Consider the following 27,846-nt stretch of genomic DNA (forward strand, 5'->3'; position numbering starts at 1 on the left):
TATAGAAACTTTTCCCTTCCTATTACAGATAAAAGCTGCAGTCTATCTTTGACACTTAAGACAAATATAATCTTATTCTAGATTAATCTAGTTGATTCAGTAGAACACATGACTTATCCATTTACTTCTGGTGTTAATATATAGATAACAAGATTCACCAGTACACATAAACTTTTTAGGGTTGCTAGAATAAGTTTGTAGGTGAGTTGATACAACAGGTTTTACACATATACTTTAGGTGAGTTCATAGAACACAAGACTTACATGTTAACTGTAGGCGAGTTAATAAAACAAGACCCACAAAGAAACTTCAGGTAAGTTCATAACACTTACACATTACCGAATGGTATGTAATTTTCAGGGTTGCTAAATTTCGTAATTTCCTCTATATAAAGAGTATTCAACATTCAGGGTCTTTCTTTTTTGTGACCATAGATACAGTCTACAAGAGAATACTGAGGAATACCTGGCCTTAATTTTGGCAAGCTTTTATTTTTGAGATTCATCCAACCTCACAAATATAGCGAAAATTAGAACTTGCGAAAACTTTCCACTATACAGTAATTTAGGTGAGATATCAGAAGACAAGAGTTACAAGTGAACTTGAGGTAAGTTGACAGATCTGGGCTTACATAAAATTAGTTAGGAATTACACCACAAGACTAAGACATAAACTTACATTAGATTAAATAGAACTTACACATAAACTTTAAGAAAAATGTTTAATAAAGACTTCTTATGAGTTGGTAAAATAGACTTACACATGAACTTTAGGCAAGTAGAACCTAAACAATAACTTCAGGTGAGTACACTTTGTGCAATAACTTCAGGTGAGTACACTTTATACACTAACTTCAGGTGAGTACACTTTGTGCAATAACTTCAGGTGAGTACACTTTATACAATAACTTCAGGTGACAACACTTTATACAATAACATAAGGTGAATATGACTTACAGATTAACTTTCAGTGAGTACACTTTACACAATAACTTCAGGTGAGTACACTTTACATAAAAACTTCTGGTGAGTACACTTTATACAATAACTACAGCTGAGTACACTTTATACAATAACTTCAGGTGAGAACACTTTATACAATAACTACAGCTGAGTACACTTTATACAATAACTTCAGGTGAGAACACTTTATACAATAACATAAGGTGAATATGACTTACACATTAACTTTGGGTGAGTTAATAGAACAGATGTGTTTCTCAGGTACATTTGTCCATCGTAAAGCATAGTCAACCATACCAGTGGCATTCATTAAACCATACCCGTACTTCAAACTCACTGAAACATAAATGGCTAGTTAAAAAATTGGACTTTAAAAATAATGCAAATTATCATTCCTTCTTTTATCAAGTGAACAGCTTCTTTGTTGAATACAGTTCTTGAAGAGGTAAAAAAAGTCTCATTTTTTTGTCATTTTCTTCTTTTTAGGTTTGCATAGGTCAAATATTATGAAATAAGATAAAGTGATGGAGATATCCATTAAACACTCATATCCCTAGAAAAACTACGCTTGACCTCTATTATTCACCTTTTCTATTTTTAGCATTAGAAATCCATTCTCCATCTTGGAATGGTTCTGTTATTGATGTCAATAGTGTAATATACTGCACATCTCTCCATGTCAGGTTTGGGCTGAAAAAAATAATAAAGCAGTTTGTATTTACAACTAAAGTTAATTTTTACATATAATATCTATGAGTAAAGAGTTGTAGGTACAGGGAATAAAAATGTGTAATGATGCAAACTTCAAAAGACCTAAGGGGGGGCCTGACTGATGAGAAAGAAATCATTTTTTGTCGCCTTTACAGAATTGTGTTAAGTAACGAAGATACCTAACCACTTTATTCATCTTTTAATAATTATTCAACAAAACTTTTGAAATGTACTAACTTCAGGAGACACAATGGTAGAGTGTATAGATTAATGGACATTAAATTTAACATTACTAAGTGTTCAAGCCAAGTAAGTGTAAATAATATTCAGTTGTTTCATCAATTTTTCAACATACCAGAACTACATGATCTTTTTCAAACCAAAACAAACTACCCTTACAACATAACTTACTTAGCTTCCAGCATTAGAGCTACCAGTCCACCTGCCAAAGGTGCTGATGCTGAAGTCCCTGTATGGGTACTTGTACATCTATGACGTAAATCTGTTGTTATCTACCGGAAGAAAAATATATAAAAGAAAGTTGAGTTTTTGTATAAAATTAAGCTTTTTGACAATCACTGAAGTGCTATTTTAATTTTACTGTTTTATTTTTTTTATTTTTTTTTAAACAGGACATTATTGGAACATTAAGTGATACACCCCCACCGTAATGGTGGGGGGCGATGTTTAATATGGCCTTACTTGAAATTACACATTTAATTTTGCTGAAAATTAAACTAAACATGTAGTTAATGATATCAAACAAGTTTACAACATTTTCAAAATATTCATAGATCTATTCTCAGGTAATCATCTGGAAACTGTTGGGGAACAGACATATGGACAGAGCAACAAGCAACTTTTTGGAGGGTATAAAGAATACCTCGTCACTTCATGTGGTGAGGTATAAAAATCTTACAATTTGTCTCTCATGGTAAGCACCACTGCTGTATGTTGTAGCCAAGGTAGAAGCACACTCTTCAAGGTACCAGGGGCGTGTTCCATGCTCTGACGTACTACTGATTGACAGAGTGTAAATACTATTGGTGTAACCATCACAATTACAGCTGTCTGAAGCACTCCCACCATTTCCTGATGCCCAAACAAAAATTGATCCTTTGCCACCACGTCCCTGAAAAGGTTAAGAAAATAATCTTTGTTGAAAGTTTTGAGAGCTATCTAATAAATCACCCATTGAGAACAGAAAATTAAGTTTCAGCTTTCTTTTTTTTTTTTGCATGCTTTTACTGCAATTTAAAAAGCGTTTCTTTTTAGGTTGCTTTTCCTTATAAATGATTTTTTTCTACATTTTTAATGTAGTTTTCTTGTACAATCTTTTTTTCTACAAATCTACAATATTTCACTTTCTGTTAAAAAAAAATCAAATAAATTATTTCTTCTCTGCATAATCTTTTAGTAATAACTCCCACTACCGTCTACTGGTTTAATTAATGAATAGTTTTTTTTATATATTTTTAACATCTAAGATTAACACCATCTAAAAACCAGTCAACATAATTTCAAAAGTTGAAGAGACTACATGTAGTTTTATGGCACAAACCTTAGGCCAAAATAAAAAAAACATTCTAGATTCTCATCCCATCTAGAACCAATTTTTGCACCTTCTTGGAAAATTTTAATTTTCATTTTTTTTTCTCAATTTAGGTCAATTTCTTTCAAGTTGACAGCATTTCTCACTTAAATTGATAAAAGATAATAAAAAATTTGAATAATGCTGGATGAGAACCTAGGATTCTTTATGATGGCCTTATTGTCTTTAATACAGAATAACAGCAGTTTTGAAGTCTTTAAGAGGGTGCATCACACCACCCCAAATTGAATGAAATTAGACGTTCTGTCAGGATGTTCAAAACTGATGTTATTCAGATCTGAGTTCAGAATAAAATCTTGAATTGAGAATTTCTGGGATGTCTCAGTCCAACTGAACTGACTGGTCAAAATTTTAGTTGTTGAAGAATTTGATGAATTCTCAATTTGCAATTTTTTATGACACTTTTAAAAGCAATGTAGCATTTCATGTACATAAGATTTTTATAAAAAAAATTCTTGATGTACTGTAATAAAATGTCATTAGCACAAGACAGAACTTATCAGCCAACAGGACAACAGAAAAATGTTGAAGTTGCTGATAAAGTTATACTCATGAATGGCATATCAAAATTTATCAAAATTGTGTGGACAAAGGATCAATTAGCTGAATTCTCATGCAGTTTCTAACTTACATTATGAATTCCATTTTCAAAAGCTTTCCATGCCAGTGGACCTGGCCCATCCACAACTTTTCCATCATCATCTGGCCCCCAGCTGGCAGAATAAATATCAATGTGGGAACTGTTAAAACTTAATGAGGCAGCTTCAACCGCATCAAATACTTCACCATCCAACATACGAACACCTAGACAAAATATAAAACAGTATTTATAACATGTGTATTGGTTGAACATATCCCATATTTCACCAGAACGGAACATTTAAGCCATATATTTTATTTACATTGTAAAAGTACTTTTTATTTGTCGATACTAATTATGTGGTTAAGGAAAAAAATGTTGGTTTGTATACATATGAATTCATGGAACAGACATCTCCATAATACAATTCAATCAAAAATGCTCATTCCATTGTTGAACCAGGAAAACCACGATAATTGGTATCAACTAACAATTACACTTTTATGTTCGATTTTTTCTTACATGTACATCAAATTTGTTGCTGAAATCATACATTTTCTTCTTTTTTTTCCTCTTCAAGTGTCAACATTACCCATCAATATTTCATTTTTACTCTTGAATATATATAAACAGCAGATGTAAATAATTTACTTTGTAACGGAAATTTTTATTTTACAAGTGAATAATCAAGATATCTTAAAAGCAAATCTTCAGTGTTAATACCGCAGAGTATCATATTTTCTGATGTTTCTCTACTTATCTATTTATCTATCATGTACCAGCCCATCATACCAGATCTTGTTATGTTTGCTGTATTTTCTTCTTCACTTTTTTTTTCAAGGTGTTAGCAAGACACTTGTAATTAGCATGACTCCTCATCTCTAAATTAAAAGCCACAGCAACTACATACACAATTTTTTCTTGCAACCCACCAAACAGTTTCAACACCCAATCTATTTACTGACTTACCGGTAAGTACAAATTCATGTTAAAATCAGGCAGGCTCTACAGAAACAGCAATACACACAGTCCTTTCATGGTTTTATAAGCCACACCTAATAAAACTTACCTCCTATCCCTGAGTTACAGGCCCCATCTACTACACAAAGAAGTTTATAAGCTACTGAGACTCACCTCCTATCCCTGAGTTACAGACCCACCTCCTACACATAGAAGTTTTTAAGCCAAATCTACTAAAACATATCTCTATCCCTGAGTTACAAGCCCCATCTATTACATAAAGAAGAATTAAAGCCACACCTACTAAACCTTACCTCCTATCCCTGAGTTAAAGGCCACACCCACTACACATACTGAGTTGTTGGCAGATGCAGACACCTCTCCTGCACACCTGGTTCCATGTCTAAAGAAACGGAAACACAACTGACAGTAAATAATATGGTCAACATACAGGTAACAAAAGAGGGAGTTATGGGGTTTTTTTTTTGTTTTTTTTTTTTTTTTTGCATATAGCAAAACCTAATGAACTTTGACCTGAGTGGAGTGTCTCGTGTACACTCTGGTTGTTTTAAGACATAGGACTCTTGTATCAAGATAAAAGATATAGTCTGAGATACAGTCGAAACTGTTAATGAAAAAAGCATGTAGGCCTAAGGAATCAATAATTAAAATACTTTTGCCATCTGTTCTATGATATCAAAAAATGAGATGTATTGTCATACACCTGACTATGCATAAATATTTATAAAAAATAAATTGATATTATTCTCATAACTGTCATCCATATAGGCTAAATCAGCCACGAGAGCATTTATTCAATAAATCCATAAAAATTTTATCTCCAATAAATGATACAATACTGTTCAAAATGTAACATATTTAGTACTGAAATCAATACAAAATATTTTATCATCAGTAAAAAAAGCTCCTCCCTTCAAACTTCCATCCTACAATTCAAACATAAAACACCAAATCTTTGAAATAAATGAATATTTTTCCAACCAATTAATTTGCATTTTTGAACAATCATTGAATACTTAACAACACTATACAACATCAATTACAGCATGACACCTTTTACACCAATAACATCAATAAAACCACCTGTTACAACTTTGTTCACACCTATTATTTACCTGTATTAATTAGGTACTTACCTGTTCTCGTTAGAAGGATCATATCTGGGCATTGGGTCGTTATCTTTACCATTTACGTCATAACTCGCATATGGATCCTGTTTCGTGAGATAAATAAAAAATAAAATGATAAAATCTTCTTGATTCAGAAATAAACCTTATTACATTCAAATATCTTTATTCTGATGATATAAGATATTGGGTTTTTTTTTATAATGTGAAGTACAAACTTGAACAAGAGATTGCAAAAGTTACACCTACAAATTTCAAATTACACCAAATCTGGGTAATAAACAGGAAGATGTAGTCTCACAGAAAAAATACATAAACTGTAATTTAAAATGTTCTACCCCTAATCATAGGGCAGATTTTACATTTTATCCTATTCTGATGATACAAGATCCTGGTTTTTTTTGGTTTTTTTTAAATTATGTAAAGTGCAAACTTTAATAGGAGATTGCAAAAGTTACACCTGCAAGTTTCATATTACATCAAATCCGTCAAACAGGAAGTTGTGGTCTCAAAGAAAAAATAAATATGTCATTAAAAATGTTCTACCCTAAATCACTGGGGCAGATTTTACATTTTGGGTAAAATTATGATCAATTGTGTTATTGACCAAGTAAGCATTTCAATGCAAGTAAAAATATAATAGGTACATCAACTTCGGTTCAAAACTGGATAAAAAGGACTGTTATGGTAAAAATTAATTCATGAGCTTCCATGAGTGAAGGGGCACATAAAAAGGAAGGAGGTGCCCACAGCTGTCCTTTTAACACTCACTGAGAATGACTTTTGGAGTATGGCTGGTGAAGACAAGATCCAAAAGGGGAGTCTGGGGTTGAAACTCCACCTTTTGATAGAAAATTTTCATAATTTTTTTTTTCAAATTTTGGGCAAAAATGAACAAATGATAACCTGAAACTTAACCCAACCCATACCCCCTTTTAATTATTTTCTGGATTTGCCCTTGCAGGTAACTGTACTACTATTCTACCTTGGATAATCTGAAACTTAACCCAACCCATATCCCTTTTTAATTTTTTTCTGGATTTGCCCTGGCAGCTACTGTACTACCTTGGATTCCTCCTAGCACATCACTACTCATAACCATTGTTTTTATTCAAAATACAAAAACCACACAGTAATAATGATCCTGCCTACACCATTTCCTAGTCAGATTTAAGAGCTACCTTGAAAGGAGAACACACATTGACATTGTTTACTTTCCCTCAGTCTTCAATACAAAAGTGATAACATGCGTCATTAGGAAGACTCATAAATAATAAAATTATAAGCTTTAGATAACAGATAAAAGAACTCCCTCAAACAATCATAAAATCTGTAGGTAAAATATGGCCGTAATGTTTTTAATTTGCCTTATTTATACAATGTAAGTACTGATTTAGGATCTGCAAATTTAAATATTTTACATGTGTATTTTTTCATATTCCTGCTGCTTATAATTGCAGTATTGAAGGTCATTCAAAAGTCAACGGTGTCAAGATAAATAGCTTTTGGAGGAAATTTTTTATATTCAGGATCTGATAGTCTTTTTATAAGTGAGAGATACATGTATCAGAATACCTCAAGTTCTCACTGAATTGAAATATTAATTATACATGTACATCACACTATCATACATAAAATCATCATTTAGAGAGGTTTTGAGATTAAAAAACAACTGTTTTGCTTATGTGGAACCTGAAAATTAAAGAGTTACACAAAGGGAATACATTTTACATTTTATATGTGATTTAGGATTCTATGCAACTTTCATTAAAGTCCATTCAGTCACAGGTGTAAGAGGAGTTAAGGATAAGAGAGAGGTACCTTTGTATCCTCATATTCATAAATAAAGATGTCCATGTTTTGCTAATTTGAAACCCCCTAACTGATTTGAATCAAAATCTAAAATAAGATTAATGCACAATAGGAATATGTAATGAAGGTTCTGTGAAAGTTTCATTTAATTCCATTCAGTGGTGTAGTAAGAGTAAAGGATAAGAAAATGGAACCCCTCTGTGTAATGGAACGAGGGAAGGATGATAGCCTAATCACTTTATACTCCACAATTTTGTTAGTGGGGGTAAAACAAAACCTACCAGTAAATACTTGAATTATGTATAAAATGAGAGCATCTAAAGTACTGTCTGACAGATGCCCCCTATTCACCTCTAGTCATTTCCTATTTATAACAAACAATAGGATTCCCTGTTTACTAGTGAAATCTCCATCTGTCAGTTCTTCCATTAAAACAACATAAAGATGTTGGGTCATCATAAATATGTACATAATAACAAGTCATTGTCCATAACTTGTCTATTACATTTCAATAGGGAAGTGGGAGGGTAATACTGGCTTTACACCCACACTCACTAGTACATGGGGGACAAAGTTCATATGTACTGCTGAAAATCAAGTTTTAATTGCAATTACTCATTTACAAGGACAAAAAATTGCAATATTTTTATGGCAAAAAATGTATTTAGACAACAGCAACCAAGCTGTCAGTTTTCATTAGTACAGGTTTGTTTAAAATTAGAGTGATTTTTTTTTTATATTTACTGTTATTGAAGAATATAACCAATTTTACACAATCTAAGGACAGTGCCACATAGGTGGGCATCAAAATATCCATTATAACTCATGCCAGAAAATTGCTATTTATTAGTTAGCCAATGAAATATTTAGAAACATTGAGTGTAACTTGCTGTTACCAAAATGCCCCCACACAGTAAGTGTGTTGAATGAAAAGTAATTAGCCTAATGTTAAGGTCCAGTAAATGGCATATCCTTTACTAATGTAGAAGGGAAAATGTTGAAATTATTAGTTCAGACTAGAAGCTGAAACCATTATTGACATATACTGGTAGGTAATGATAAACCCATGTTTAGTCAATGAAACATGTAGAGGATATTAAGTCAAATGCCTTAATTCAATAAAACACAGTACATATTTTCATTTTATGACAATATGGAAGTCACAACAGCAATCCAGATGTACCATGCAATGAACCAACCCTGTATTATTTTCAAGAACCGGTATCATTCTTCTTAGAAACAATAAGTTACCCCTCCTTAGAAAGACACTGATGGCTTCCTACAAGGATTTTAAACAGGATATTACTCAGTACATCTTTAAATAATAATTTCCATGAATTAATTAAAATTACTGATGTGGACAAGCTTACACATATTTGTCAATTTTGTAATCTTTACCACTTACATATAGTCCTTAAATAGCTCTCCATACTGTTCTTATCATTCTTTTCAAATATTATGATTTTCAAATGAAAAGCTGAAAACCACTTTAATAGTCATTTAAAGCCTTTCAGGGGAAATTAAACTAATAAGGATTTGTCATTCAATTTGAACCAGAGAGACATTTGTAGATCACTTTATCAATTGAAAGTTTCTTTCTGTCTATTATAGTTTTCAAGTAGCACGTATAAGTTAAAACCACAAATATCATCATTTTTTCGCCTTTCAAGGGCAATAACTCCAATAATCATCATACAACATCGACCAAATCAAGACATTCATAGAACTCTTTAAAAGAAGGTCCCAAATATTTTCCAGTACCTTTTGTTCATTTTGAGATGTACAAATGTATTTAAAAATTGGTGATTTGATCCCTGTGATATAAAAATAGCAACAATGGCCATGTTTCATACTTGATCTGCATAATCAACACAAACTTTAAATTGGATACCCCAAGGATACTGGTACCCAAATTTGGTAATAATCCACTCAGCAGTTTCAGAGGAAAAGATTTTTTTTGATAAAGTTAAACGTAGACAACATTAGATTAGGACAGATTGAAAGTGACAACTATAGCTCTTATGAAGCTTTAGTCAAGGGGAGATAATTATACAAGTGAAAATTAAGATTTTTGAAAATGGAGTCTATTATGGAAGGTAAATTTTCATCCAGAACTTGCAGGAAATGCAAAAAATTCCGAAACTCTAAATCACTTCATATATAATACTCTAATACTTTCAATATAATTAATTAAAAAACCAAAATGTGTTGCAGAGAAACTCCTAAACAATGTATTTTTTTAAACTTTATTCAAGTTTTCAAAAATAACTTGCATGATTAGAAAAGAGTATTCAGTTACTGGAAATATCTTCAAAAGATAAAAGACAACATGTGTCATTCATTTTATGTATATTTTTTAAGAAATTCTTCCTCAAACACTGAAATTTTCTATGCATTTATAGGTAACAGCTTGTACAATGGTATATCTATATCTTAGGAGTAATCAAATAAGCAATAGGTATTAAAGAGCTGTTAACGTGGACATCTAAACCAATATACAATAGGTATTAAAGAGCTTTTAACATGTACATCTAAACCATCTCAAATGTTTTCTTCCACGAAACTACAAAAGCCTAAAGCTATCCATTTCATGAATTATCACAGAGACAATAGAAACACATGCATATGTTCAAGTCTTAACTACACATTTGTAGGAAATGTTAACAAATCAATTTTCACTGTCACTATCATTGTCATATGAAGAAAGAGTTGGTTATCCTGGTAATTTCAGAATTTATTCTTTGTGGTCAATTAGTAAACCACAATCTATCAGTCATTGAGAAAATGTCTTCAAAAATTGCCCTTGGTCCTGAAGAAATTACATTGTATTAGATTTTTCTGTCCAGATTGAACATATGGGGGAAAGTTAAAACACTTCATCTGGTCAGCCAGATTCGAATGGGAATAATTCCTTTAGGACTTACAGAAATAGTTTTTTTATTGAAAATATAGGTAACAAGTCATAGTATATGTATTGTGTCAATTCTGAACAAATACCTGTACAGGTATTTGTGTACAGTGAAATCCTTTCATCAGTATATTAAAAGAGGCTACAGAATTTTCTTTCAGGTACAGCAATATTTTGCCACTTTCCCAAGAAAAATTGATTCATAGTAAGAAACATTTTAATTTTGTTCCTGATATTACCACAATGTGTTTTTGTTTTTTTTTTCAAACATCTGATTAACATACTAAATGTCCATTTAAAGAGATGACAAAGATGCTCTGCAACAGCCTTTAATATATTCAAATGCCATGGTGGCCTTGAGTTAAAATACTGTCGGACAAAACCAGATTACAACACCATGCTACCTTACAATAACAAGATTCTCATCTCTATCCCATCATGCCTGTCGTTCATCATTTCTCCACAATGTGATTCTGAATAAAGACAAATGTAAGCGCTGCCTTGTACAACAAAAGGATAATTGATTTTTAGAATGGTGTTAATGTACCATACAGGCCATTTAAGGTTTACGAAGAAAGTTAATTTAGGTAAATGATTTTTCAGTTGTACCAATTAAAAACAAAAGGCATTGATCTTTTCTCATATTTTTACAAAATATGTCAGGAAAATATAGTAATTTCTTCAAAGTCTATCTTATTACCAGCACTTATTTTGTCTGAGTGTGAACTGAAACAATTAAAGGATGAAAGTGTCATGAAAGACAAGAGGATTGCTCAATAATCCCTCTCCAACTAAATGTGTGTAATTGATGGCACAAAGTCAATTGATTAAATTTTACTGTTAAGTTTCATACATTATCAGCTTGTTTTTTCTGTACAACATGTTTTCCAAAGTCCCATTAATATGTAAAAAAACAGTACATACAAGGTCTTTTTAACCTACAAATTGAATGAAAATACTTTCAATAGACTTGTTCTGACAAGCTCTTTCAGAAGCATATTTTTGGAAATTTCCAAAGGGGCATGACTAAAAAAATTCAAGTAATCTAAACTTCAAGGCATAATGCTTAACTTCATGTGGCATACTGACTATCTACATGTACCTGGTTTACTGAAAGTCAAAAGTTTCAGAGTTACTGCACTTAAGTGTTTCAGTGGTTTTGGGTTATGATCTGATCACATTTAGATTAAACTTTTTCCAATTTGCTTATTTATTATTTTATCTGGAAACACCATGAAATTTATTGAAAAAGGCATACATGTATATCTATGCAGTTCTCACTTCATTTTGAAATTCAGTTTTAAATGAAAAGTCTCAAAAATTCTATTCAAAATATTTTGATTATGCAACTTTTCTGTACTAGATAAAGGCATTAATGTACTCTTCAAATTATTATCACACAAATGACTTATATAAAAACTATTTTCAATTATTTATGAATCTTTAATTCCTAAGCTGAAATCAAATAGATTTCTTCTGAATACATATGCCATTAATAGCGCTAAATTCATTTAGACATTACATAATGGACACTAACCAAAATCTCTGATTTTCTAAATTGTTCATTAAAAGCGATATATTGTCATCTACGGAGACAGTAATTGTTGAACAAGATTTTGACAGAATTTTCCTTCAAATTACACGAGAACGTCAATCCGTTAACATCGTTATGTCATTATGTAAACCAAAATAATGATGTTTTCTCAGTTCCAGACATTTTTCAAAGTACAAAAGTACTTTTATTAAGCGAGGTGCTCATTTTTATACCCATATACTTTTATTGGATGCTTATGTCTTTCATGTATGAACCAAAATCATAGAGTTAAAGGCTTTATAAAGTTATAAATCAGTTTAACCAAAACAAAACTTCATTATTCATTTTTACAGTAATATATAATATCTATCCATATATAACTATATTGAATTCTGTATACTTTATATTTTATACATGGAACTATTCAGACTTGCAATCTGTAATGTGTAATGCACAATGAAAATGTCTGCAAATTATGGAGAATCAAAAAAAGATAAAAACCTCTGCTCTCCCTACACTAGCAATACTAGAGGTTAAGTGACAATCCATTATCTGATTTGGTTCCATTCTTATCCCAAGTTTGAATATGGAGGATTAAAATATTGGGACTATGGCTCAATCATATTAGCAATTGAAAATATCTATGATATTTCACAAGAGCTCAAATTTAAATCTGCTTTTTCATCTTAAGATTTCCTTGATTTTGATGGTGCAGATAGTCAAAGTGATGTTTTTTTTTTCATACTATGTTTAACCTACTGCCTGATTCTTACAAGGGCTGACACTTCACTTCATACATGAACAAAATACTCTAATGTACAGTGAAACCCTGAAATAAAACAGTCTAGGAGCATATGCAATAAAATAGTCTTGGATCCCATGAAATAAAACAGTCTAGGAGCACATGCAATAAAGTAGTCTTAAAACACATGAACAAAACAGTCTTGGAGCACATGAAACAAAATAGTCTTGGAGCACATGATTCTTGCTATTTCAGAGACTAGACTGATTTTGTATTTCAGAGCTTTAAATGTCTCATAATTCTTAAGGGTCGTGATACAGTTCTTAAGTATTTGGTGTTAGCAAGCCTCGAGAGATTTCATGATATCTTTCTTTGGTTTAGAGAGTTCTTATAAGGAAAATGGGACTTCACATGCTATATATCAATAAAAATTTATCAAACAATAATAGTTCATAAAAGCTTATAATTATAAACATTCACAATGAACACTGTCAGTTAAAATACTTTCCACAAATAGCTGATTAAAATCAAAAACACTTGTAGCCCAGAGATAATTAAAATGCTAATACCAGGAAAACCCAGACCACAGGAAAGAATTAGACACACATATATCTATTATGATATCTGGTTAAGTCTGTCCGGCCATATCTCTAACATATTACTTGCTGTAATAACAGACCTAATTATCAAGTTAACAACTAATTTTACACAGAAATGTTTCTAATTTCCTATACACATAACAAGTAAACCTTTCAAAATATATGTTCTATTTTTTTATTTTTTTACTTGTGCACATGGACTAAGAGTCATTATTCATCACACTAATTTTATTAAATACATTTACAATCCTTTTAGAGTTTTGTGAAGTAAAAACTGTGTCTTATTAAACCTTTATTACTCCATACTTGTCCATTTATGAACTTTTAACATCTTGAGGTTATTTTCATGTTTTTATTCTTTCTCTTGTTTTGCTGAGGTTTCATGTTTTCTGACAATTTTTTCTACAAAATTTTATATAAACCCAGTGTTCAGAACATCTTTTGTTTGTATAAAATAGTTGCAATAGATGTCACAGTGGTACGAGTTCGAGTCCTGCGGAGGGAAGGACCTAAAATTTGCCTCGTAAATTTGACAGTTCTAACATCCTTAGGAATTTTTAATGTATATGTACATATACCTTGAAAAAGTCTGACCTTCTGTATCTTTAACCCCTAGTCCAATAGTGTTTCATTTACAGGATAAAACCCAGATAAAAGTCCCAGAACCATAGATCGGTAATGCTAAAAAGGTATAGATTTTAAGATTTGAAAGCTTTACATGAATCCATAGATTATGAAAGTATTTTTTTGAAAACAATTTTCAGCAACTTTTTACAAATATTAAAGATTTTAATGGGCCAGGTTTTAAGGTCCTAACTAAAATCCAGTAACTTTAAGGAACTATTTTTTTCTTCAGCCCTATTGTCCCTGCCTTTTGAAATCACTGCATGAAATTTGGAAACAGTAACGGTTGGTATATTCAACAAAACAGTTCCAATACAATCAAACATAATTCTCTTTCAACTGCATTTATGTAAGTCACCGTATAAATACAGAAAACTCCTTTACACAAATTTTAAAACTACCTTTTTTTCATTTTATACAGAAAACTGATGGCCGTAAGCTACATTGAATTCAAACAACCATCGTTTATACCATTGCTATATGGTATGTAAGTCTCATTCTAGTTTCATTTTCTTTACCTGAATTTACAAAGTAGAACACACTGAAAACTGAGGACCGATCTGCATTTTACTGTTTACTTCCGGGTACTCGAAACGCTATATAACAATGGAAAATCTTCTATTTTATATTTTTTCTGAATAACTTTATCATATAGAAATAGATATTTGTCATTATTTTATCGGTACTTTTTAAACAAAAAGTTGTTTTGCTCTCAACACTGAACTAAACGCTTTCTAAATGACAAGTCTCCATGCTTTCGAATGGTAGACTATGACCCATTCTCATGAAATCACTGGGTCACATGACGAGACTTACATACCCTATAGTGCTATTTCTATTAACTGCACTTACACTCAGTACAATTCATTACTAAATTAAGAATTAAAGCTTTTAATGGATATCGGGAAAGACAGATATTTTAAGAAATGCATTACCTAAGAGCTTTATACCTTTCAAGTAGACTTAATTTTGATGAATGCTTTCAGTAAAAATAATTGCATAACAAAGTCTTGGACTTAGAAACCTTTTTTCAAAGATTTATCTAAAAGTAAATGAATAAAAGCATTTGATAGGAAAAAATCATTACTTTAAAAAAAATAAATAAATAGCTATGCTACCAATTAATCTCATATCTGTTTTTCAGTGTTTTAATCCCATTTAAAATTTGAGAAGAAATATCAAAAACAATCTATTAATAAAAGGTAAGACTAAAGCGCTTCCACGATAGTCAAAATTCTTCAAAGCATAAGTAAAACATGTCAGTGAGACTGGCAAATATGGTAGAGCTTTTAAATTTGCTTTATACTGCACACATTCTATTTGAGCAACCAAAATGCCTTGACAGTATATTTACATGTATGGATGATATAAGGTCAATGACAGTATAAAACACTTTGGCTCCGCCTACTTTTTGACCCTTTAATGAACTAGGTACCTGTTTGTTCTAGCATCACTCTCGCGGGCCACCAGTGGGGAAGAAATGTAATGAACATGTTCATATACATATACAAATTAAAGTTGATTTAAAAAATGATCAGGACTAGGATTAGTATATTGACTAGAAATAAAAAATGATATACGAAATAGGCACGAATTGGAAAAACCCTTGCCTTTACCCCAATTCTAAGCCTTATCTGTATATAGTTTTCATTTCAAGTAAACACACTGTTATTGTCTATATACACTATGCTACAGAAAAGCTTTCCCCTGACAATTTGATCAAAGGTATGTGTATGACCAGAAACCATTGGTAATCCTGTTGGTCAGTCTCACCACCAAAACAGAACAATTTATCACATTCAAATTGTACCATAGCACTAATACATATAGAATAATAATTAACTTTCCATTTTGGTACAGAAAATATCATGTGAAATATCTAGCCAAGCATGTGAGCGCAAGTTGAGGATATTCCACATGAAATTGTAACAATCAAAATTGAAAGTAACTATCATTCTGTTTATCGGTAATCCAATTATTCTATTCATAATCATTTGGGTTTTTGTAACATTTTCATCCTGCAAAAAATGTAACAGAGCAGCTACACATCCCTGAGGCATGACATCATTTTCATTCAAAATCTAAAGAAGATAATGGATGCCTCTAATTGAAACTTTCTAAAAATTTACTAAATTAAAATGAAAATTGTGGTGGTGTAGAAAATCCACATTTACAATTCGAAACCATCCGCCACTGTTGATAGAAAAAAAATCCTATACAAAGTAAATTCTTACTAAATGTAATTAGTAGATGCCAACTTAACAAAAAGAAGACTACATATATAATATAAGAAGTAGAGACACTGTAAAAAATATTAGAGTAAATATAAACTCAATTTGTGCCAACACACACTCTAACACCTCTTAAAATTTTCTCAAACAGTTCTAAATAATCAAGCTTAACAAGTCGGCCATAGTTGCATAATAATCACTCATAAAAATATTGTTTTCAATGCCTAGGTTAAAATAAACATGTTGTAATACCATATCACTCAATCTTTTTAAAGTACCATATTTGAACATGTTGCATGTTAAAACAACTGATCCATCAATTGATATGGATTTGTTGAAACACATACAATACAATAATAGTACAGCAAAACCTGTCTAAACAGAACATCTTTTGAACTGTACAGTTTGTCCATTTTAGACAGGTATTCATTTAACCCATGTACATTTCAACTGATATGAAGAGACTTTACTCATTGTCTGTGTCTGGTTTAGACATGTTTTTTGTTTTATCAAAGGTGTGCTTTAGACAGATTTTACTGTATACAAAGAAAAGTGAAAAAAAAAAATTCCCTGGTTCCATGAACAGTTAATTATGCAAGAAAAATGCTGCTTGAAGTGGGCATTTGCTCTTAATAGAAGTACACATACTTCAAGGAAATTAGTTAAGAGACGGAAACAACAAAGTAAAGTTCAAAGTATAGAGACCTTGTAAATCTTAATTACAAGAGGATAAATTTTGTCTCTTTACAACACAACTGACTTTTAAAGAAGAGGATTTGTTTTTAGTGTGTACAAATTTTTAAAAAGAGGCTACATTTTGTCCCTTTCTAACTTCCCAAAAGAAAGATATATTTCGTTGCTATCTTACCTGATACTGTGAAACCTTATATAAATCATACAGTAACTTAAACAGGAGGCTCCCAGGAGCTGAATTGTTCACCTGATTAAATTTTTGCCTGTCAAGGGCACTAACTCTAACAAGGAGTTGTCCAACAATTTTGACTACCCGAAGACTTTGGTAAGACTTATCATAAAGATCATTTCATCAATTGAAAGTTTCATTCTATCTATTATAGTTTTAAAGATATTGACTGAAAACTGCTAAAAATGTAATTTTTTGCCTTTCAATGGCAATAACTCTTACATAGAGTCGTCTGATAACTTTGATCCCAGAAGACTTTTGTAGGCCTTTTAATAAGAATCATTTCAGCAATTGAAAGTTTCATTCTATGTATCATAGTTTTCAAAATATTGGCTGAAAAGTAAAAAAAGTCATTTTTCATCTCTCAAGGGCAATAACTCTTACATGGATTTGCCTGACAACTTTGATCCCTGGAGACTTTTGCAGGCCTTATATTAAGGATCATTCAGCAATTCAAAGATATTGGCTTAACCTAACCATATTGGAGAAATATACAAAAAACTACTGTCTGCCCCCTATGTTCTATTTTTAGTCATGGTGGCCATTTTTTTAACCGATCTAAAATTCACATTGTCATTTTGTTTTGGATACTCTAAAAAACTAAAATATCAACTTTCATTGAATTATGTAAAAGAGTTTCTGAGAAGAAGATTTTTGAAAGTAAAAACAGCAAAAACAGCAAAAAAAAATCCAAAAAGGGCAATAACTCAAACTTGGGTCAACAGATTTTCACCAAAATTTGACCACAGATGGATCTCATCATGCTGAATACTTTCACTCGTCAAAATTTGGTTAAACCTAATGGATTTGGAGATATATTCAAAAATCCGCTGTCTATCCCCTATGTTCTATTTTTAGCAATGACAGTCATGTTTTTGAACAGATCAAAAATCCAAACGGTCATTTTGTGCAGGATACTCTAAGAAACAATCATCCTAAGTTTCATCCAAAGCCATTCAGTAGATTCAGCGGAGAAGATGTGTGAAGAAATTGTTAACAACGACAACTTGGCAAAGTCGATGCCAAGTGATGGCAATACCTCACCTGACCTACAGCTAAAAAACCTGTCTGAACATAAATATTTATGTTTAAATGCGTTTGAATCTGGATAAACCAAACAACTGTCTAAAATGAACAAATCTTTCAGTCCAAAAGAAGTTGCTTTTGACAGGTTCACTATACAGAATCAGTCTAATTGTTTTTTAAACATATACTTACATAATTTTTAATCAAATCTGGATGGTCTCTTTCAATCCCATCATCCAATATTGTAATGACCACACCTTTCCCTGTATATCCCATCTGCCACGCCCCTTTTACATTCATATCAAATCCAACAGAGCCAGTTGTTCCCCTTCTCCCGCCACCATGCTGCAAAAAAACATTCAAGTTCTTCATTCAAATGATTTATAACCCTTTTTAACATTAAAAACTATTTTTGCATTAAATTGGCATATTCTAGCTTAGTATGTCTGTGGAACATGTATAAAGGGAGTAGATACCACAAATGATTCACAGTACAAGAGAAACCTATTCCTAAATCTGATGATTCTTACAATTTTTCCTTCTAAAGGTGATCATATAGCTTTGATAAGATGCATAACCATTTAACTGGTGTTTTTATAAACTCTTAATACTGCACAACATGTTCTAAATAGTCTAAATAATTGATATATACCTTATACTAGACCTTAACTATTAGAAACTCTAATTGTCCTTAGGAATCAATTCGCATATTGAGTTCAAAATCTTAATAAAGAAACATTTCAACTCCAATGCTCAAGTCTTAGCCTTTAATGGTATAATTTCCATTGATTCAGCTCACCATGATGAATATGACATCAGTTCTTATTCTATTATTGGATTCAAACCTTACAAATTATACCTAACATCACTCATAAAGCAATTTGTTAGAAGTGTAATCCATTTTAACCCTTTTCGGGGGGAAATTAAATTTTGAATTAATGGCCTTTTTGTACAATTGATTTATAGGCTTCTCACTCAACCTTATGCAAAGCTGGAGCAACAATCATAGAAAAAGTCACCTATGGCAGATATTTATTTTTCCTGAACAAGGAACTAGATCAATTATGAATAAGGGAGCAACCATAAGAGTTATTAGATTTTTTTTTTTTTTGGAGGGGGTCTAAAATTAAACTTGAAAAAAAGGCAGGATGGTAGCCTATGGTAAACAAGAGGCTCCCAGGAGCCTGAATTGCTCACCTGGTTGAATTTTGTCTTTCAAGGGCAGTAAGTTTAAGAAGAGTTTCTATCATAGTTTTCAAGATATTAGCTGAAAACTGAAAAAAAAACTGTCATTTTTCCATTTTCAAGGGCAATAACTCTTACAAGGAATCGCCTGACAACTTTTATCCATGAAGACTTTTGTAGGACTACAATAAAAAAACGAATCATTTCAGCTATTGAAAGAATTTGGCTAAACCTAATGATTTTGGAGATATATGTGAAAAACTACTGTCTGACTTCTATGTTATATTTTTAGTAACGGCAGCAATGTTTTTCTAAAGATCAAAAATCCCCACAACAGTTTTATGTATGATACCTTAAGGAACATTCATGTCAAGTTTGGTTCCAATTGGTCAAGTAGTGTCAGAGGAGAAGATTTTTGAAAGAAATAACATAAAAAATAGCAAAAAATGTTGAAAACGGGCAATAACTCCAATATGGCTGAACGGATTAAAACCAAAATTTGAAAATAGATAGATCTCATCATGCTGAACACTTTAACCCATGTCAGAATGGATCATTTCAGCTATTGAAAGAATTTACCTAAACCTAACGGTTTTGGAGATGTATGTGAAAAGCTACTGTCTGACCCCTATGTTCTATTTTTAGTAACGTCAGCCATGTTTTTCAAAAGATCAAAAATCTCTACATCAGTTCTATGGGGGGATACCCAAGGAACATTCATACCAAGTTTGGTTCAAATTGGTCAAGAAGTGTCAGAGAAGAAGAGTTTTGAAAAATTGTTAACGACGACGACAGACACCAAGTGATGGCAATAGCTCACATGGCCTTCGGCCAGGTGAGCTAAAAAGGGCAGGATGCAACTGTTGAAAAAAAATCATGATCTGATTTTTGTAAACACTTTAATGATACAATTATTTGTCATATTTGTATATATCATGAACAAAAACCCAGGACAGGCTGGAATCAATAAAAAGTAAGGATTAACAAAACAAAATATCCAGGAAAAATTTGATCGTACCCCCCCTCCCCCCCAAATACAAATCAAAAGGTTGCTCCATAACATTAAATCGGCAGTTGTGTCATCAAAATTGGTTGTCCATACATTTCCTACATAATATGGATTGACAAAAGTAAGTCTCAAACTTTTGACCTTAAGGAGAAAAAAAAGATCATGATACATTTTTATTTCAAATGGTACAAGACAAAGTTTTTTGTTTGTGCTTGGTGCATTATGTAGATTGACATAAGTAGATCAGAAACTTTAGACCTCAAGGTAAACGGTCAAGATCATGATAACTTGAATGGTACAAGACCAAGTTGGAGTCATTTGGTTGAGTACGGATATCATATTTCTAAAGTAGAAGTTAAATTTTAAGTAAAAAATCAGAGGAAACTGACAAGACAGACTACAAATAGAGTTTGTTGTGAAAATCCCTCATAAATGCATGTATTCATTAATAACAGTCTAGTATCCAGTAACTGGTCTTCTTATGTTTCAAGTGGAGATTCTTTAATTTTTTTTCTAATCACTAAAGATTACCAAAAATTGTTGCTATGTACATATGCATAGTGGAAAAAATATTGACTGGAGAAAGAAGTTCTCTTCAACCAATTAGACTGACTGAGGGGGTTTTTAACTTCCTTGACAACCCTGCGGGTCTCACACAGACAGACGTAAACTAACCAATTAGTTCCTGCATGTGTATATATAGGTCATGCTATACCTACCAGGTACCATTGTTGTTTATATTCTGGGTCATTGAAGGTCAAATCTCGTTTTCTTCGTACTTTAACATATTGTTGCTCAAACCAATGAACCTGAAAATAGATAGGAGATACATACAAAATATCAAACAATTCATGCCAAACTTTTATCTCTTTTCATTTTAAGAGAAATCTTGTAGTTTTACATCAAACCTGAATACAAAAGGTTTCTAACAAGTTATTACATACATATACATGTAGGAATGATGTCATGGGAGCATTGTTAATTAAACCCAATTTTCTGTCTTAATTCATATTTACATGTATACACTGTATCTGAAGAGCACTGAACATTAAAAAATAGTGGCATTTTTCTAAAACTTTTTTCGGATGAAGTCTGCTCAAAATTTGCCATTTTCAATCTGATCATTTTAAACAAAACAGGTAAACAAAATAAATAAACAATACTTCATGATACAATACATTTGTACATGTAGTATGGACATTACATACATGTACATGTATGGTACTCTTCAATACTAAACCCTAAGCTTACTTCAACCAGACAGTATAAAGAACAGCATGGTACATGGACTAAGACAGCAAGGACACAGAGAAGATTGACTATACATGTACATACATGTCCTAATTTAAAAACCAATGAGACTTATGTCTCGAGGACACACAAATAGCCACAGTTCTTTACTGGCAATTATCTGGCAGCATTAATCTTGTTTATCTTTTAATATGCACAGACATGCAGAACCACATGCAATTTATTCTAAAACACTTTAGGTCCTTTTTTAAATGCAATGGTATAATAGATGGAACTTCAGATATTTCCGTAAGTGGAGACAATTCATAATATATCATGAATTTTCCATAAAATGCCATGACAAACGTGACAACCAACAAAAGACTGATGGCTGCAAATTGTCAAGTTTTGGGAATTTTTTTTTATTCTATTATGCAAAAAACAAGAAAATGAAGCAATGAATAATGCCAGTAATACCCAACACATGAAATAATCGTGATGTGACATTCGGAGACATTGATAGATGCTGGGAATTCAATGGTATTGTCTTTCAACAAGCAGACATGTTTAACAGACCACAATCAATTTATATTCCATTCATCAGAATCCAAGAGGTTATAATTCATATTAAAAAGAATTTCCATATGGACATGGCCGTCAACAAGATTTTGTTTTTATAGTAATAGATGATGACTTTTGCTAAATACCTTGAATTGTCATCTTCCAGCAGTAAAATTCTGCCAAACTGTTTAATTTGTAAACTGCCATGGCTAACTTATTTGCTTTTGTTATTTCAGAACAGGGCAATGAAATAAAAGCAAGTTGACAAAAACCATAATAATGTAAATGGAAACATATACCACTTCCTAATCCAAAAATATCCGTAACATTGTCATTTAATTTGTTTGACAAACTTAAAAATAATTAGACCTTCATGACCTGATTACAGAAATAGTATTGTAATGTAAAATTAATGTAAATAAGTTTTGATATGATTTGATACCAGAAATACATTTCATCTGTTGTCAGTAATGTCTATTAGCTTTTTGCAAAGCTTACAAATGTGGCAGTTTTAGTTTTCAATACTGAAATTTTGAAGAAAAAACACTAGCAACGTAATACATATATGAAATAGCTTTTTTTCCTTCCAAATCTAGAACTGCATGATTAGTTTAGCAAGTACTTAATAGTTTAATAGGGGATGACTGAATTTTAGGAGAAATACTTGCTTAATGCAAGCTAAAATTCAATTTTGCTAATAAAAATTGTTTCCACTTGCTAAAATGTGCTAATGGAATTCTATATATATATATGTATTATAGGTGAAGTCCAGAAATAACCAAAGAAATTTAATTTAGCGAGTGTAAATTTTCAGTACTTGTTAAATTTAACTAGTGGAAAAATTTCTGAAATTCAATCTCTGATAGGGGGAGGGGGAGGTTAGAAATAAGAAAATCTTGTCAACCATAGCAAGTTTTGCCAAAACTGAACTGGCCTAGAGTTTAGTTAAATACTTGTCCTAATGATGTTGAACTGAAAAAAAAAACATCAAAAATTAGTTGGCTCAGCAGACAAACTCTGTTTTAACTACCACTTGACCATCATGAAATTTGCTTGCCTTGAGCAAATGGGAGAGTGATATTTTTTGTCCTGTTTATTGGCTGTAAATGGTGTGATGATAATTTTTTTTAGACATCTAAATGGTGCACATGATCAAATACAAGTAAGAACTATTTGATTAAAATACTTAGTAAAGGATATAATAAAGTCACAATTTGAATGTAAAACAACAACGCAATGCATACACAATATCACTCCGCAATATACATTCGGTTTTACTTGTATTCCTGACTTGCGGACCAACATTTTGTCAACATTTATCTCCCTTTGGAGCAGGTATCTATTCGGAACACGTACAGTTTTCCATCCAATATCGACGATATGTTAGAAAATCTCGAAAGTCAAAAGGGAATTTCTCGTTCTACTGACCCTGCCACAAATTTTCTTTACCCGGGATACAAATGAAAATCATCCTTATGTAACCTACCAACAAAATGAAACACCCTGTAAATTTTACAAACACTGTTGTTTTTGTCTGCTGGGGATTCCATTTTCATTCGAGTTACTTCTGTTTTCTGCACCCAAATACAAACATCGATTAGAGAGACTTCGAAATAATACCTGCTCTTACGGGAGGTAACTCTGCAAAAACAGGATAAAATATGGCTGTATCCCGAGCTCTGCAAGTAGGGAATAACACTATGAAATATATAAATATTTCAAAAATTTTTTTTGCTATGCAAAGGTTCATAATCAAGAGTTATCAGGTGTTTCTTTGGAAAATTCAGGAAAAAATCAGGGATTGCTCAAAATCAGGAAAAAATCAGGGATTGCTCAAAAATCAGGAAAAAATCAGGGATTGCTCAAAAATCAGGGAAAATCACGAGTAGCTTGACAGACTGAATGTTGATCACAATCTCTGGAGTCTAATTTTGCCTGCAATGGTGTTTTTTTTATTTCCTAATTTACAATATGGATGTATTTTAAAGTAAAGACATGCAAAAGAATCATTTATTTCGGAACATCTTCTCAAATTCTAGATGGTGTGCAAACTGACAATTACAGAAAATATTTTTTTGCAACACATTGAGGCTGCAATGTACATCTTACGTGACATTACAAGTTTACGACATCCTCAGACATCATCAGAGTATAACGAGGCTAATAAAGCCAATCAAAGTAAAAAAAAATAAATGAAAAAAAAAATATAAAATTTGAAATTACTGCTAGTTGCTGGATTTTTATTACACATGATAAATTTCAATAAGTAAAGCAATGTCTGTTGTTACGCTTATAATAAGCCTGATTTAATAACAATTTTGTTTTGAAACTAGACAGTTCCCTTAGGCCAGGCAAAAAATTATTCAAATTTCAAAAGATAGAATTCGTGCAAGAAGCAATAATATGTCTACTTCAACTTCAAAGGAAATACTGATGGATCTACTGACATAGATAAACGAGGATTTTCTATAATTACCATGGGAAGAACATTTTGACATGGCCAAGCATCAAGTAAAATTAGTCTGGAATAGTTACATGTAACACAGGTCTGCATATACATGTAAGATGCTGTACACTACATGTATATATCATACTAAATAATCTTTCTAAAGTCTATTTTTCAGAATTTCATCAGACCAGGAAATAAGAGACTATGTCCACCTAAATTTATTCTAAAGCAATACATGTATGTGAATAGTCCAAATTATTATGACAGGGATGAACCTGAGTACTGTAGTAGCAGAGGAAAATGTAGTTAATCATTCGAAATCTAACTGAAAATATTCCTTTTAAAATAAAAAATATGTTCCTCTGAGATTCTGAAAATCTTTTAAAATGGCCCATACTCAAAGTTTTAATTCAAATCATTGTTCATTAAGTTAAAAACCTAATTATTAAAATCAAATCTTCTTTACAGGTACATGTACATAACATTTCCAAAAGTGAATAACAGAATTTTCTAACATATGAATTGTCTACATTACAATTTTCTATATGCAAGTACATGTAATCAGTTTTTTAATGCTATTCCAAGCAAAATCATGTCAATATGGTGAATGACTATGCAGTTTTAAAACTACAACAGAATATTTTTCAAGCCTGTTTCTACTTCTACTATGACAATCGAAATTGAACAGTCATCTGGAATGTAATTTTTTAAAGATTTATGGGAACTTCCCAAACAGAACTAATTTCCTATGCAAAAATGTCCTGAAAATCAATGATTCTTGTAATATATACCAAAATTCTTTAATGTGCTGTTCAATGTACCTAATTGCATGTAAATCAATCTAACTACAACTAATTACACATTAACTCAAATTTCTTGGTTGACACATCTTTCAGCCCATTGTCACACAGAGACAATAAGACAGACGTAACATGATAAATCTAAAATATCTGACATTAGCAATAATTGTGTTGAAAAGCCAATAAGTAAAGAACAAACCAGTTCCATAAAAGAATCAAAAGGGGGCTTCAATTATCTCTTATTATCACCATTATAAGGTTGTCATCTTGACAAGAAAGAAAGGCAATCACAGAGACAATGGGGATTTTTTCTTGACTTTCTAAATCAGTATGCAATACTATCCACAGTCACTAAGCTACAAGACTTGTTTAAGCTGAAGACAGATATAGCAGTAATAGGAAATTTGGGGTCATTTCTTTGTCATCTATAGACAACTAAATCTTCACCAAAGACACTGGAATCTTATGTACTTCTCTATCTGAGAATCAGGTAAAATGTGTATAAGAATTAGAATATGAAGAAAAAGACTGAGAGAGATTTTATTGCATTACCGAAGTATTTACACCTCACCACTTCCAGAAATAACCATCGAAGTATTTGAAAAGTTTGCCTTTACAAGTTTTTTAAGAGCAAGTTATGTTGAAATGCACAATACAGAAATGGTGTGAAAATGCCACCCTCTGCTGGACTCTTACACAGAATGGTACTAAACAAAAGTCAAGTAAAGTTTAAACAATGTGAAACACACAGTAAAAGTAAATGTTCAAGTTGAAATTTGACTGATTTGAAAGCCATTTAAGCAAGTTTTTCACCGGACAATCTGATTGGTCGTCTCAATGGGGGAAAGGGAAAACTGTAAACATTTTTCTGGGAAACTTAAACTATTTTCACTTTGATAAATACCTGAATGGTTGGAAATAAGTTATTTAGAAGTATCCAAGTACTTGCTGTGGCTCAAATAAATTGAATAATTCAATTTGAAGTCTACTGCTCTCCACTGCTCCAATTGACAGTAAACCAGTCTGTCGGATGACAAAAAGTTACTCCCCTTTGATTAAAATATTAAAAAACGGAAATATGAAAAATTATTAAACTCTCCCTTTAAGCATATTCATGTTGTATCTGATAGTAAAATAAAGGGAAATAACTGCTAAAATTGTAGGTTTTTTCTGACCAAGTTTAAATTGATGCACTATTCTTTCTAAAAGTGTGGAACTTCAATGATAAGCATTTTTCTTCAAAATATAAAATGTCATCTTGTTGCAACCAGATACTTGAATATGTGCAGTATTAAACACCGGCAAAGTCAAATCTTTGAAATTATGAAGACACCATGCACATGTACATGTATATTTCTATTACAATGAATCTTTTATATCTGCAATGTAGTTTAAGAAAATCATCAAAAATTCAAATAAACTTTATGAATATTTGATAAGAACATTTTAAAATGAAATTTCAAGTAATCAATCACCTGAAATGTTATGTGACTTTTAGGCCATGCCATCAAGTCTGACATACGAATATTTCAAACATTTGAAGAACATAAACCGCAAAAATTCTGACAAACTTAGGAAAAAACAAGTCATTATGTTCTCAATGAACTGTTTCTAATAGTCTGGTTTAAGGTCTAAGTGTGTTCGAAACAGAGAATAACAATCCTTCAGTTCAGAAAAAAAGTGTTGACTAGAGCATTAAAAGAAGAAATTTTGCCATTCATTGCATTGTTCTTCCTAGAAAAAAGAAGGTGGTTAAGTTTAGATATCTGCAAGTTTTACTTTTTGCAGTCTACACAAGAATCCTCCGGCAAAATGTACTAAGACTGTTTGTACACTGACCTGTTAACACTACCGACCCTTCTTTTTTGTGTACATGTACCTCAAATTTTTCTTTTTTTTTTGCCATTTTTTGACAAGCGCTATTAAAGGCAGATAGATTTGCCAACTAAGTCACCCTTGATATTTTTAGAATGAAAGGGGAAACACAGGTTTGTATTTTTTTAAAGCAAATGTCCAGAAAAATTTATTGCAGACTGTACTGAAAAATGAACATGTTGACATATTTAAAACTATCAAATTCTTCAGAAATTTGTAGTAATTAAACACTTGTTACATTATTTATTCTACAAGATAAAGTGCTTGTTCCAAAATTCAGAACAGCAAGCATTTGACAAGATAAAATTGTTATCACGTCAAAATCTGCATAAATCTTTCCTTATTATCAGATTTGCATATAGTTA

At 31.6% G+C, this 27,846-nt stretch overlaps 1 protein-coding gene across 6 annotated transcripts in view; it reads right to left on the minus strand.

Moving 5' to 3' along the window:
- The window catches only part of LOC148621256 (furin-like protease kpc-1), a 75,316-nt gene that overhangs the window by 39,535 nt on the left and 7,935 nt on the right, over window positions 1–27,846 (minus strand). For all 6 annotated transcript variants that reach the window (XM_088575401.1, XM_088575400.1, XM_088575405.1 and 3 more), the window contains exons 3-11: window positions 21,286–21,375; window positions 18,565–18,717; window positions 5,984–6,060; window positions 5,141–5,229; window positions 3,918–4,090; window positions 2,594–2,806; window positions 2,086–2,186; window positions 1,550–1,653; window positions 1,182–1,299 (exon numbers count right to left, since the gene is read on the minus strand). In XM_088575401.1, coding sequence (XP_088431527.1) covers window positions 1,182–1,299; window positions 1,550–1,653; window positions 2,086–2,186; window positions 2,594–2,806; window positions 3,918–4,090; window positions 5,141–5,229; window positions 5,984–6,060; window positions 18,565–18,717; window positions 21,286–21,375 — 1,118 coding nt within the window. The remainder of the gene's footprint in view (window positions 1–1,181; window positions 1,300–1,549; window positions 1,654–2,085; window positions 2,187–2,593; window positions 2,807–3,917; window positions 4,091–5,140; window positions 5,230–5,983; window positions 6,061–18,564; window positions 18,718–21,285; window positions 21,376–27,846) is intronic.

This window comes from Perna viridis, chromosome 3 (assembly GCF_037379345.1).
Source record: "Perna viridis isolate PV_CMFRI_1.1 ecotype Kerala chromosome 3, ASM3737934v1, whole genome shotgun sequence".
NCBI classification, from domain to species: domain Eukaryota; kingdom Metazoa; phylum Mollusca; class Bivalvia; order Mytilida; family Mytilidae; genus Perna; species Perna viridis.